Below are 14,422 nucleotides of genomic sequence, written 5' to 3' on the forward strand. Positions count from 1 at the left end.
AAGGAGAAGTGAAAGACCAAGACAATCAGGGCATTGTGTTAAGATGCTTGGGCCAGGTGGGAGCCAGCGACACTTGGGAGGATACAAACAACTGTCTGCTCTGTTCCCGAAGACTAGCAGAATAAACAAGCTGCCTGAGGCAATAGTGCCAGCTCTTGTGCACACCCAGACCCAGCAGGGGCCCAGCTGACCCAGCGGGTGGTTAGAGAGGAGAGGTGCCGACAAGCTGGGCTGTGCAGCAGTCTTCAGAGGAGCTGGGTGTTTTTAGGAGCCCACCCACTGGCCAAGCCCTCAGGTGCCCACAACTTCTGACCGGTGTGCAAAATTACCTGGTGACCCTTAAGTGAACGGCCACGCTCGGCACGTTAGGGCAAACTGCATGGGCACTTGAACAACACGGTGAGGTACGTGGGGTGGAGGCAGGGTCCAGAGACCCTTTTAGATTGTTAAAGGGAAATATGCCTCAGCGCAAACGGGCTAAACCACTAAGCCCACACCAAGAACTGAGGAACCAAGTGAATTGGGCAAGTCTAAATCAGTCAGCAATGGAATTTACTGAATTGCTTGCAGACTGCACTATCTGTAGCCTTCCCCCACCACCTCCATCTAAAAGTGACAAACAGGAAAAACCTATACAGGAAAGATCCACGGCCTCTGACCTAGCAGCCCAGAGGCACCAGCTGCATACCTTAAAAGGAAAAAGTAAGCATGAGATGTATGGTTGTTTAAAATGGGGAGGGGGGCTGAGAGGGGCTGCAGGCGAAGAGAAGCGGAATCAACCAGGATGTGATGTGTCAGGCCTCGGGTGGAGCCAGCAAATGGCAGGACCATAAAGGGAGGCAACAACGTAAGGTGGGGGAGGAACTCCCAAATCCTGGAGACCGGATGCTGTCTGTGACAAGGACTGATCACCCTTCGCCACTCCTCCCGCCTGCTCGCGAGTTAACCAGAGTAGTGCGTGAATACCTATTGGTACCACGAAGAAATTTGTAACAGTATAGCATAGATAGCCAGATGTAGTGTTTTGTTGTTTTTTTCCTGTACCTGCTCAGCTGCGTAAGTAAAAGTTGGCATTTGCATTTTTATCTCTGGTTTTCCTTTTAGTACCCTGCCATAGCTATGTGTATTACTGTGTGTATGTCTTTAGTTTCATGAGCCTGTAAGGGTCACGTGTAAGGCTGAGGCAAAGACACCCCAGAACCCCTGAAAGGGCTTTGACCCAATGACCGGGAAGTTCTGAAAGCAAGCTGCCTCGGCTGGGAAGCGTGATCCGCTGAACCTCCTGTTCTACAGGACAGTTTGTTTGTTTGTATCTGTACATCACCCTCTCCTATTAACCCTTAAGTCCTATCCCCTGAAACTCGAAACTCTCACTTCCTGGGGATAGATAACAGCTCTTAGAAATCAGGATAAATAACAGCCGATGAATTCTACCAACCCGTGGGCTGTTGTAGATAACTACTGGGAGTTAGAAGAACCTCAGGGGGTGTTTCTCTTTCTTTTGGGTGCAATCCTATTCCTCCTGTTAGTAGTGTGATGTAAGCCACAGCTATCATTACACCCGTTTCGTAATAGCAGAATCAATCCCAGTGGTGAGGGTCATTTTTTTTTTCAGCCCTCCTTTTTTTTTTCCCAGTTCAACACTTCACCCGCCTCTCACCTCCACCCTTATTTAGGACTTGGAGCACAGCATATTTGCTTCTCAACCAGTCCTGACTTTCTGACAGCGTTTTTCACCCTGTTGTTGCATACCCCAGGCAGAGGGACCAATATGAAGTAGTAGGCTGGTGTTGTCCCCTGCACACCAGGCCTTTGTGGGCATGGGAAGGGTCAGAGCCAAGAGATGACTGGAAAATCAAACAGGAAAACCTGCATCATCAGTAATTTTACACAGAGCCTCGCTGCTCCCCAGTCCTTTCCCTTTGCTGCCACCGGGCGGCCTTTGAACAAGCAGATGCCAAGTGCAAGCGCAGCTGGATCCAAGCCACATCCAGAGGGCAGCATCTGCACCACTGGCAACAGAGTCCTGAGGTCCACAGCAAAGAGCTGTTTCCTACTGACTACTTCCAATTGGGCAGGGAAGCAGCTGCCAGGGTGGCTGCGATAGGCTCGAAACCCAGAAGCGTTGGATGAATGTGACTGGTGTCTCCTCCGGCATCACAGACCTCGGCCAATTCTTTTGACATGTGAAAAAGTCGGGCGTTCTGAAGCAGACTGATTTGCGGCGTGGTTAGGGCTACTTCACACATGTGCTCAGCAGACACTCAAGTTTCGAGGTTCACAGACAGATTCGTTCTGCTGGCTCCAGGGGTTAAAGTAACTTACTTTTCCCACAGGTACGGTTGCAGTGCCACCCCCTCAGTGCAGGGGGTGCAGTAGGATGGTACCTGTAAGAAATTTAAGTGTGGGATGGAGTGCAGGGAGCTCTGGGCAGTGGGTTGGGGGAGCAGAAGTCAGAGCAAGGGTCAGGGGTGTAGAACTCAGGGTTGGAGGTGTGAGGAGGAGCTCAGGGCACAGGGTTGGGGGGTGCGGTGGGGTGCATGAGTTGGGGTTGGGGAGGGGCTCAGAGCAGGAGCGGTACCAGAGTGGTGTGTGCGCGAGCATGGGAGTGGGGTGTTCCCAGCTAGCGCCTTTTACCGGCCTACTGCTTAGCATGGCAGCCTGCAGGACAGCCCCAGGAGCCTGGCTAGGAGCATGCCCCAGCTGACTCTTACCAGAGTGGTGCATCAGAGCGCACTGTCTTACCTTCCCCTCTGGCTGGCAGCCTCTCTCATCTCCAGCCCTGCATCTTATTGCGACATGCAGTGCTGGGAGAACCCCACCCCCATGTCTCTCTGTTCCGTCCTCCCCTCTCCCCAGCCGAGGGTCTCTGTCTTCCCTTCCCACATAGACACGCCACCCTGTCCCTTGTCTAGGGGCAGTATACGGAGGGTACGGTGTGCACGGTGTGCAGAAGGCCAGCTGAGGTTGCCTATGTGAGTAGAAGGGTTGCTAGGGAAAGCAATGAAAAGAGACATACTTTGCTTCTCTACAGCATAGAAATAGAGTAAGACACTGCAGTGACTAGAACACCATAATTAAAGGCCTTCAATACAAGGTGCAAAAGCAGAGTCAGAAATGATTAAGCAAGCCAGGGGAACGTAAAACTAGACAAACGGATATGGAGAACTGTATTTACACTGCCTGGAACGAAATTAGAAGGGGTGTAATTTTCTGAAGAAATAAAAGTGAGTTCCCCATCACACTTCCCCAGCTAGATAAATGCATATTTTGGACTCAGTCTGAGGAAACTAACCAGAGATGATAAATGAGATTCAAGCCTGTGCACACGAATTGTCTAGAGATCACGTAATCATCAGAGCTAAAACTCTCTGGAGGGTAAACACAGAAGTTAACAAGGCAAAGTACTTGGACCGGCACATACCCAGGAGGCAAGAATTTAAAAGGAAAGGCAGAACAGCTTCCAAACATTGCTGGAAGTCAGTGTGGTCCAGGTCATCTATTATGAAAATGGGGGTGCTGACAGAGCGTGACAGAAGGGAGACAGGTGTCTGGTTAATTAGGAATGATTGCCGACGCAATGCTCAGAAGCAGGGAGCTGTAGCTGCCTCGGAAGCAGCTAGGAACACATTGCCGTCACCTGGGCCATCCAGTTTCTGCAGTGTTCTGGAACGCTCCTTGATTTGCAACATATGGTCCCGCAGCCCAATGACAATGGTCAGGTCTACTCTACTGGAGAATGTCGACTGAACATACGCATTCCAGCCATGAGAATAGCATAGCTGGAGTTGACGGAGCGGAGGTCGAATTTCTGCAGAGTCTCCACTGCAGGAGGTTGACGGGAGAAACTCTCCTGTCAACTTCCCTTAATCCTTGTGACCTGCTGGAATACTGGGGTTGCTGGGGTGCCATCAGTGGTCGATTTAGCAGGTCTGTACTCGACCCGTTAACTCAAACCCCGGGAGATCAATCTCCAAAGCATCGCTCTCCCAGTAAGTGAAGACAATCCCAGAGTTAAGTTTCAAAACACATTGGAGATGATTAGCTAGGAGAGAACTGGGTGGCAGCCGGAAGGGTGCAAAATCAAAATAAGACAGCTTCCTGCTCTGCTGGACTGCCACTGGTTAGCCAGCTATTGCAGAAGGAGCCTACATCTGTGACAATGTGATGCCAGCCAATCCAAGGCTTGATTACTACTTAGACTGGTTACCCGCAGAGCACAGGAAGTCAATAGGTCTGCTCTGCTCCTTCCCAGAGTACCCGAATAGGGAATGGTCACCCCAGCATCCATGCAGGTGCCATCTCAGGCCTAAGTTTTGCTCTACACTGTGGCCCCTATACAGAAGCTCTGCTCAACAAAGCCAGAGGAAGTGATGACATGGGAATTGTTCAGTCTCAGAGGGACCAGGTCCGGAGGGTGAGACCAGTGAAATGACCCTGTGCATCTGCTCCACCACTCCCAGTGAAGGAGCACAGCTGGGGCAAGGTGAATGGGTATACTAATCTGTCCAGCAAAGCTGGTTCTAAGGGCAGCTTGTGCTTGATAGGTGCAGTAAGGCCTCCAGCCCATGCTCTGTGACCCTGCAGAGCGGCAAGCTCATGGCTCAGGCAGAGAGGGCTGTGGAGGAGCGGCTCAGGACCCCCTGAGGACAAAGAACCTACCGACACACATCTGGCAGCTCGCGTGGCACTGCTCACATTTCCGGGTCTCTTGGCTGTAGTGCATGCCTGGCTGGCATGCCGGGACACAGCCTGCTCCAAATGGGCTGTTGGAAAAGCAGGGGAGAAAGTTTCAATTAAAGATACAACTACTCTCCCAATACTGAGGGTACATCTTCACTACAGGGAAGATCGACCCTGCCCCAGGTCACAACTCTCTCCCAGACCCCACACCCCCTCCTGCACCTCAGTCCCTTACCCCAAGCTCCCTTCTGCACCCCACCTCCATCCTGGACCTGCACCTCCTCCCTTAATGTCATGGAAGAATGCTTCCCTGGGCCACTTTCCAAATCCGTGGTGGTGTGGACTCCCATCAAAAACTGCTGCCCACCTCAGGCCTCATGCAATGGGATCAGGGTGTAAGACTGGGGTCCCTGGATGCAAATAAGTAACTATGCTCTCAATACAGTTTGATTATAAAGAGTAGCAGGAATTTCTTTTGATTCGGGTTTCCTAATTCCTGACTTTGGGGCTCCCTGCTCCTCACTGTGCTGAGCAGTTACCTGCCTGAGCACTCCCAGGCAGTGGCTGCTTGCCCAGGTGAATATGGGGATCCCAGTGAGAAACTCGGGAATGCATCTTCAAAGGATAAGGGACTGCAAGACATGCAGTTATACTAGTGCTTCACTCTCAGATGAGCAGGGCAGGGTCCTACCTACCGGAAAAGTGGGTTGGGTGGTAGAGCAACATCCGCAGATGATACAACAAAAATAGATTAAATCTAAACTTTATTACATTAGGATTCGGGGCCATTATATAGACCCTAAAGCTACTGTGATTTGAAAGAGCATGTGTGCAAATCACCTGAGCTCAGATCCGACCAGCCAGGTTCACAATATGTGCAACACAGCCCTTACTCTGGGATTACTCCAGCTGGAATCAATAGGGATACACGTGCAGAACAGCGTTACTCAATGTGAATAAAGAAGGGCTGAATCCAGCCTTGATTTTATCGTGTCCAGTCTATAAAGTGTGCTTTTCATCAGAGATGGGCCCAGGCCTTGAAATTCAGGTCTAGACCTAAAATCCAAAGACTTCTGACCCAAACTGGGCCCATCTATGGTTTAATCAAACCCCTCTGAACCAAAGGCTTTGCGGCACTCGCAGGCCAAATGTAATTTACAGCTCAGCTGTGCTCTGAAGAATCATAAGCCCCTCATGGACCCTTCTCTAGGTTTCAGAAATGAGCTCAGACAAAGATGGAAAAGCATCTTACTGGGGATGCGTCTCTAGAGCCTCTAGCTAGTGCTTTAATGTGAGAGAGGATTTGGCTTCCCAGCGCATAAGGACATTGGATGAGAAAAGGAGGCTTTGTACGGCTTATGCCTGACAACCACTTCTACCTCCCCTTTTCAGAAGGAGTACAGAATCCTTTGCCACTAGCAGTTTTTACTTCTCTGAAGCACCTCTGTTAAAAAAGTCACTCCAGCCCAAGCACAGCTTTTGACTGAATCAGCCGGCTACACGCGCGCCAGACGAGGAGAGACACATTCGGGGAGGGGTGGCCATATTAAGTGAGCAGTACCAGTTTCAAACACCGAGGCAAAACACCTGGTTTCACATTTTCCCTGTTATGGGGGAGATTTTTTTAACCATGGCTCTTGGGCTGCCTCAGACACGTCTGAAAATGAATCCTCCCTCTCAGTCCCCAGGAGCACGGAACTCCTACCCAGCGCAGCTGGGAGAAGGGACAAAGGTGACTCTAAGCGGCCGTTCTTCTTCCCCTCATTGTAGGGCCAGACGTAGCGCAAGTTAGAACCATCACAGGGTTGCTTTAACTTATACCACCCCGAGGGGCAACTTGTGGGAGGGGCCTCAGTGGTCACATGCCCCTCCCTAAAATGCTGAGGGGGAGGGTAAAGGGCCCAGCGGCAGAGCCAGAAGGGAGAAGGCGGAGTCAGAGTTTTTCTCGTCTGACTCTGGCCACGCTGCCTGCTTGGGATGCTTAGGCAGCCACCCTGCTGTACTGGGCAGCGCCCCAGGCAGGAAGCGAAGCCAGAGGCTGCTGGGAGAGTGCCAGGGAGAGGACAGAGTGGATGTATGAAGGGAGGGGGCACGCAGAGGAGTGGGGATGTGGGGTGTGTGTCACTCCATGAGTTGAGACTCTGGTTTTCCACACACGAAAGGCGACAGCTGTGTTAGTATAACACCCCCTCACCTCCCGGGGAAACTGACTCCAGTCTAAGACTTTGTCTACAGTGTTTTAAAGTGAATGTGCAGCCACAGAACGAGCTCTAGGTAAACCACCTGCACACGGGGACCTCACTCGCAGCGCCGGGAACCTGTTCACACTGGCGCTTTACAGCGCGGTCACTGGCTGTGCTCAGGGTGGGGGGGTGTTTTTTCACACCCCGAGCAGAAAGCGACAGTGCAATAAAGTGGCAGTGTAGACTTAGCCCAAGGATAACTTTTTGCACTTTAGCCGGTCACTTGAGACGGTTTTAACTGACCAAGCGACCGACCTACCAACCTACTTAAAGCCTCTCCTACTGGAATAAGAGAGCCCACATGCCTTTAGGTACTCTAGCTGTCCAACCAGACCGGCACAGCTATAATGGTATAACTGGTGAAAGTTTCCAGTTTAAATAGGTCTAAAGAAGGCAGCTCTGTGTTTGCAATATGCATTTTAAATGCTGCCAAAATAGATATTTATAGGATCAGCCCAATAACTCCTGTCACCAGGTAAACATCCCTTGTTTTGAAAACTCAGCTGCATGGTACATGCTGAACCAGAAATCGTTCTAACGGAGCTGTCTGAGGCACATGAGGAAACCGTGCGTTGTATAATATTCAATGTAAATATTTGTCTTTCCTCATTTTTCCCTTTTATATGACCTCCCACCCCTGCTTACAAACCAACCCAGCCAGGGGAGGAAATCACCCAGTGTTAAGGGGATGAGAAAAAGGCAGAAATAAGATGGTTGACACAGAGGTGCCATGTTGCTGAGCTCCCAGAATACCCCATGCTAGGACAGGGCTCAGCAGCTGACAGGGGAAGGCCCATCTACAGATAGGCCTGGCTCTGACTGCCATGGACCTTAACAGTGGCTGGGCCAGTTGTAACGTAGCATGATAGCTAACATCACGCCCGTAGGCCTACGCGGTGAAGTTTTCACAGCATGGATATGCTGCTCTGGGCAAGGAAAGCCCCACCCCACTAGCCAGCACAGCTAGGCCAGCAAAATCCACAAGGCAGATGCAGCTAGGCTGATGGCAGAATGCTTCTGGTGACGTAACTAACGCTGTTGGGGAAGGCTAGGGTTGCTAACTCTGACTGAAGCTGTTCTGGGAGATTTTTTTTGTTTGCTCATAATGACCAAATGTCATCTTCTTCAAATCTCCAGGATGGCTTTCAATAGTCACCAGGAGATTGATGCTGATTTTGGGAGGCTCCAGGCCAATCCTGAAGGGTTGGCCACCCTTGGGAAAACAGTGTTTCTAGGCCAACAGAAGAGCTCCTTCGCTGGGCATAAGCTGCCTCTAGGACTAGGGGTCTCTGCTGGTACAGCTATATTACAGAGTATCCTCGGGATGCAGACATCACCATAGACACAAGCCAAAAATGGCCCTTCTCAGTGGTCAGCTAACAACCTGGGAATGATTCTCCTCTAATGCTGACTGCCATGGATTTACTACCTGATTTACACCAGACTAAAAGTCATGAATCCAAAGCTCATTTCATTAATGGGAGGCTTTGTATTGACTTCTACAGTTTTGGATGCACTGTAAACAAGGGAAAACAAGGCCTTTTCTTTACCAGTGACCAGGGTTCCCTGTAAGCTGAGTGCTTGGGCAGCCACTCAGGAGAGATTCAAATGCCGGCCAGCTGATTAGCAGAGCGTCACCAGCAACTGGTGGTACACATCCACACACGCCTTGGTACCCAGAACAAAATTTATTCTGCACACGGTTGAAGAAAAATAGAGGGAACATTGCCAATGACAATAACAGTATTACAAGATAGCTATCTCATTTGGGGGCCCCCCAGTGGTATCTGTATGTACAACCTGCCACTCTTACACCACAGTGATGAATACTGTAAGTCAATGGCTACGTCTAAACTAGCCCCAAACTTCGAAATGGCCACGCAAATGGCCATTTCGAAGTTTACTAATGAAGCACTGAAATGCATATTCAGCGCTTCATTAGCATGCGGGCGGCCGCGGCGCTTCGAAATTGACGTGGCTCACCACCGCATGGATCGTCCCAACGGGGTGCCTTTTCGAAAGGACCCCGCCTACTTTGAAGTCCCCTTATTCCCATCTGCTCATGGGAATAAGTGGACTTTGAAGTAGGCGGGGTCCTTTCGAAAAGGAGCCCCGTCGGGACGATCCGTGCGGCGGCGAGCCATGTCAATTTCGAAGCGCCGCGGCCGCCCGCATGCTAATGAAGCGCTGAATATGCATTTCAGCGCTTCATTAGTAAACTTTGAAATGGCCATTTGCGTTGCCATTTCGAAGTTTGGGGCTAGTCTAGACATGGCCAATGGATGGTATTTACATACGGCTTTTTGGTTACAAGGAGGTATGTTATATAATGACTGCTCGCACCTTTGAATTTTCTGGCCACAGTCAGAGGGTGACAAACACAGAGCGCTATTTTTTTAAATCCCCCGGTCTGATTCTTCTGTGTGCACATTTCACGTCTATTTCAATATACAGACCAACATTTTGAAAGTATTTTACCTGAGTCCATCCTTGCACAGAACGTGTTTATCTGGCCCACCAGCACATGTTTTACAGCCCTGATGACATTCAAGACAGAGTTTTTGATCTTTTAGAAACAAAAACAGACAGTGTAAATACAATCTGCCCGCAGAGAAGCAATCAACAGCCTAGCCACGATGCACAAGAAAGAGCTCATGAGTTGAAAAGTTCCACAGTCCGGGCAGCTGAAGGGGGGGATGTGGAGCTCAGGCAAAGGGGCTACCCCTAGTCTTGCCCCTTCCACGCAAGGCACCATCCCGTTCAGGGGGCCGAGAGCCAAGCCCTCCTCCCACATGGCTAATGGGCTGCTGAAGTCTGTGGCCAGCCCTGCCTGTGGTTCAGCAGCTATTTGCAGGCAGCAGCTTACAGAGGTAGAAGGGAATTTTTTTGTCATACACATGGGCCCTTTCTATTACCAAGCATATATAGGTGGGTGGTGTTCAGACTCCATGGATAACCCACAGGGGCACAACAAATACTTGATTAAGCCAATGGGGCTATGAATTCTGTGATGTTTCCAATTCAAAATATGCAGCTTCTCATCAATATGAAAGTATTCCCCTATACATTCAACAGGCCAGGAGTCACAAATTGGGGTGGGTTCTTACACGTCCAATGAGCCTGATCCAACTCTCATTAAAGTCAGCGAGAACCTTTCATGGGAGCTGGATGGAACACTCTCGACCAAATCCCGACTCTGGCAAAGATCCCATTGACATCAATGGGGTGTTTTGCGCTGATGAGGGTACATCAAGTATAGATTGATATCGACCCACCAGGATTACACTGCTGCCTATGCCTACATCCTTACAGAAACAACGGAACTAAAGAGAGTACCAGCAGGAAGGTACGGGAGACTTCCAGCCATTAGATTAAATATGTGACCTTTATATCATGAGGGGGAAATGGCATTTATAATGGAAAATGAGGAACTACCACTTTGTTTTAATTTCCCCTCTTTTCTCTGTTCAGTGGCTGGCAACAGTTACTTTTTTTTTTTCTCTGCTCTCTCTGATGCAAGCGATCCAAAGCCAAACACCTTAGTGAGATGGGGGAATGATAATAAATAACAACAGAATGCATATTGAACAGCAGCCATGGTAATTAATAGTCCCATTTCCATAGCTGGGGTTTCCACGTTTGAAATAATGACTAAGGGTGAAGCTCTGCAGAGGAATCTAAGTGAGATTTGCCTGATCTACACCAGAGATAAGGTCGAAAAAAGGTGGTTTATATTAGTGTGGCTGTGGAAGTGTCTACGTTTGAGTTGTGCGCCTGCCAACTTAACTTAATAACTCCATCTCCACAAGCAGCAGAGTTAAGGTTGACGTAGTTAGTTCAACAGTGTCAGTGTAGACATTACACAGATCGACTGTTACTAGTCCTTAGAAGCCTTCCCACAGTGCCTCACACTGACAGTACAATTAACAGACGTGCTCCTGCTGGGGAGTGTGACACCATCCCAAGGAGCAAAGCGTAGACACACACACAAGTGATGTAATTACTGCAGGGGCAGCATGCCAATGTACTTAATTTTGTAGTGCGCTATTCTCGTAGACTTTGAATGGGAATTAGGTGCTTAACCTACATCAGCACCTTCCAACCGTCTGCGCTGAGCACGGCACTGGGAGAATTCCTGAGTTCCAATCCCGAGTCAGCCTCTGATTGGTTGTGTGGCCAGAACTTTTCATTAACAGTGTCTCAGCTTTTGGGGATTGAATTCTAAGAGATCAGTTCTGCTGCTGAATCTGAGACATATCCAGTGTCTGCTGACGTCTACTGGAGGCAAGTCTAAACTGCCTTGAGCTGGATACACTAAAACACTAGTGGGCGCATTTGAAAGTGTAACGCTGACTTTGGCTCAGTTTCTCTGCCTGTAAAATGAGGATTATAATATTGTGCTACACTGGGAAGGTTTCATGCTTGTAAAGCATTGGACGGTACATATCCATGTGTCTGTTAATGAGGATGATCAGACAGGTTTTGAGGAGGAACTGTGCATTTTTTCTCTGGTTCTCCTTGCTAGCAGCAATGGCAGCACCAAGTGGCAACTTCGCTGCAGTAGAGACCTGCCTAGGTAGATGTTGGTTCAAGGGCTTGTCACATAGAGGCTCCACCCTACATTTTAGATTTCTCAGATTCTTCCATTCATGTTCAATTGGGAACAAAACCACCCCGTCTATAAACGGGCTCACATCCTTACTTTCATCTGAGTAAAACCCAGCTGGACATAACACCACACACATGTGCGTTGCCTGGTGGTGATAGAAACCGCGTCGGCAAGATGTGCACTGATTCCGGCCTCGGCCTGTGCAGGTTTCACACCCCTTCTGGCACCTTCGGCATCTCCTGCTTGCGTTGTCCCCAAAATACCCCAAAGGGCAAGAGCTCACACACACCCTGGAGAAGAATTTAAACACGCCAGACATGTAACAAACGCCTTAGGGCTCACTTCTGCCAGATGTATCCTGTGAAGCCAACAAGAGTGGAGGGCACACAGCACCTCACTGGATTGGCCCAGCGACTGCATATGATAAAGGAATTGCACTGTATGTCGAAAAGGTCAAGCGATAAATCCGGGGACTAGAAAGTGAGCAATAGGTTCTTATGATGCTTTCATCACCATGGGATCTGAGTGCTTTTCAGGAGCATGTGATTAATACAGACTTGTTAACTATAGCTATGGCAAAAATTTCAAATGGGACATAGTGATTTAGGAGCCAACACCCTATTTTCAAAAGTAATTGAGGCCCTTCAGAGCCCAGTCTCATGGGGAATCAATGGGCCTTAGCTCCTAAGTGCCTTTTGAAAATGGGATCAAGGCTTCTAAGACACGTAGGTGCTTTTGAAAATTATTCCTTGTACTTTTTATATGCCGTACACATCCCACTTTACAGCAGGAATTCCATCACTCTCCCTCCCTCTCTCTCACTTAAATTCCATTTTCACGTGAATACGAGTGCTTGTGAAAGCTGCCAGATCAACAGCCTGGTTGACTGAAGTCCTCCGTTTACCTGTAAGCCACGCCTGGCACAGGAAGGAAGTGACTTAACACTTAACACTACTTAACTCTACCAGGGTGTCTCATTCTCATGTGCCAAGGAAAGGTGAAATAGTATCTCCTTCTGTACCCATTCAGTCCTTGCTCACCAGAATGGTTGCCAATCAGCACCAAATTCACTGTAGACTTTAGTCCCTGGGAGACAGTTAATTCAAGCCAAACACACCCCCAAAGGATTTTATAGTAGTTAAACATAGCATCCTACATACGCCCCCAAACACCAGTCAGATGGAAACAACTTTTGGTAACTAACAAAAGTTAGCAGCATTGGAGCTGGTGACCTTTTCTGAAGTACTTTTCGAAGGTGCTCATCATTGCAAGATCTGAGCAACATCCAACTATTAGCAACCGCCAGAAGGCAGGGAAGTTCTAATATCCCCCTTTCACAGGCGTGACTTGGAGTGATTAAATGACTTGCCCAAACTCCCCCGTGGCAGAAGCAGGAAGAAGGAAGCCCTTCTTCCCTGCCTTCATTGTCTTAGTAAGAGATCAATACTAGGCTTCTTCTTCCATAAATGAGTTTATTTCAGTAAACTAGGGCATTGATCATGAACTAATTTCTGAATGGAACAATGTCCTGGTGGCTAAAGCACTGAAGTAAGGTGCAGGAGAGCAAGTTGCAGGTCCAAGCTTTACTACAAACCACATGAGATGTGGGCAAGTGACTTCTCTGTGTCTCTTTTCCCCATCTGTAAAATGGGCTCAATGTCACTTGCATCCTTCATTTAGATTACCAGCTATTTGTGGAGGGACTGTCTCTTGTGAGTGTGGTCAGCTCCTCACACAATGGGGCCATTGCTATCATGCAAAATTAACAACAACATTACCTGCCCGTCTTTACACTTCCAAGACTGTAATGGACACAGTTCAAGCACTGATCTGCATTAGGGCCGTCACAACCTTTGTTGCCACATTCAGGATGACATGGACCTTAAGAACAGAGAGATTTCTGCTGAAAGAATTGGCACAAGCTCTCCCACGCACATCCTACTGGTGATTACATCCCATTCTCCTGTGCAGGGGTCAGCAACCAAAACAGCAAGCAGAGCCATTTTTTCCAATTTGGTAAAAAAAACTCAATAATTGCATAAAGCATGTGAATATGAGACAGTCCTTAATAAATAACATTGCCCTCTTCCCCTCCCACTGTGTGTGCTCCTGTGGTGCCATTTCCCAAGTTAACAGCAACCATGCACACAGGCTGTTCTGTTCCTAACATTTTATTTCTCATTTTGGGAATGATGCTGGATTGGCCGTTAGAAACACCGAAGATTTGGGTTTGTCCAGGGTACAGCAGGATCTGGACTTGGGCAGCCACAGCACCTGTTCCTCACACTGCTCTGCAAGCATCCACCCCAGAAAGTGAGAAGGCAGTGCTGTTTTTCCACTACCCATTCAATTCTAGTCTCTACGGACACCAACCAGAGCACACCCTCTAATGTGTACAAAGAGACACCAGGAACGGGACTGAAACCATCTACGACAGGGATGGGCAACGCTGAGTGTCTCACCTTCACCTCAGTGTGCCATAGCAGCCCACTGCGGTTCCACCTGTGGCCATGTAGTTCCCCTCACATGTGCGCGTCTCACACACTGGGAAACCAGAGGCCTGCACTTACCTGCCCTCCCTCTTCCTCCCAGCACCGTTGGAGTGCACGAATTGCCTGATTTGTGTTCCATCCCCACTCCTGGAACACAAGGAATCAGCTGTTCATGGTGTTCCTACTCTGGGAAGGAGGGGGAAGAGCGGGAACAGAGCATGAACCAGGTGATTCATGGCTCCTCTGAAAGGTCTGGAAGGGGTGTAGGGTGCCCCAGTGCATGAGAGGTGCATGGGGAAGGGGGGGCAGCCAGGGGTCAGCAGGCCACAGGTGAAGCCCAGTTGCAGGATGCTCATTAGTCATCTAGGATGATGATCTGGCAAATAGCAACAGCT

The 14,422-nt window shown here is 49.1% G+C and overlaps 1 protein-coding gene across 1 annotated transcript in view; it reads right to left on the minus strand.

The window, feature by feature from the left end:
- The window catches only part of PCSK6 (proprotein convertase subtilisin/kexin type 6), a 119,153-nt gene that overhangs the window by 4,401 nt on the left and 100,330 nt on the right, over window positions 1–14,422 (minus strand). Inside the window, exons 15-18 of the mRNA XM_075006445.1 lie at window positions 13,314–13,416; window positions 11,629–11,825; window positions 9,405–9,492; window positions 4,663–4,766 (exon numbers count right to left, since the gene is read on the minus strand). Of these exons, the coding sequence (XP_074862546.1) occupies window positions 4,663–4,766; window positions 9,405–9,492; window positions 11,629–11,825; window positions 13,314–13,416 (492 nt within the window). The remainder of the gene's footprint in view (window positions 1–4,662; window positions 4,767–9,404; window positions 9,493–11,628; window positions 11,826–13,313; window positions 13,417–14,422) is intronic.

Source organism: Carettochelys insculpta, chromosome 12 (genome assembly GCF_033958435.1).
Source record: "Carettochelys insculpta isolate YL-2023 chromosome 12, ASM3395843v1, whole genome shotgun sequence".
Taxonomy (NCBI): Eukaryota; Metazoa; Chordata; order Testudines; family Carettochelyidae; genus Carettochelys; species Carettochelys insculpta.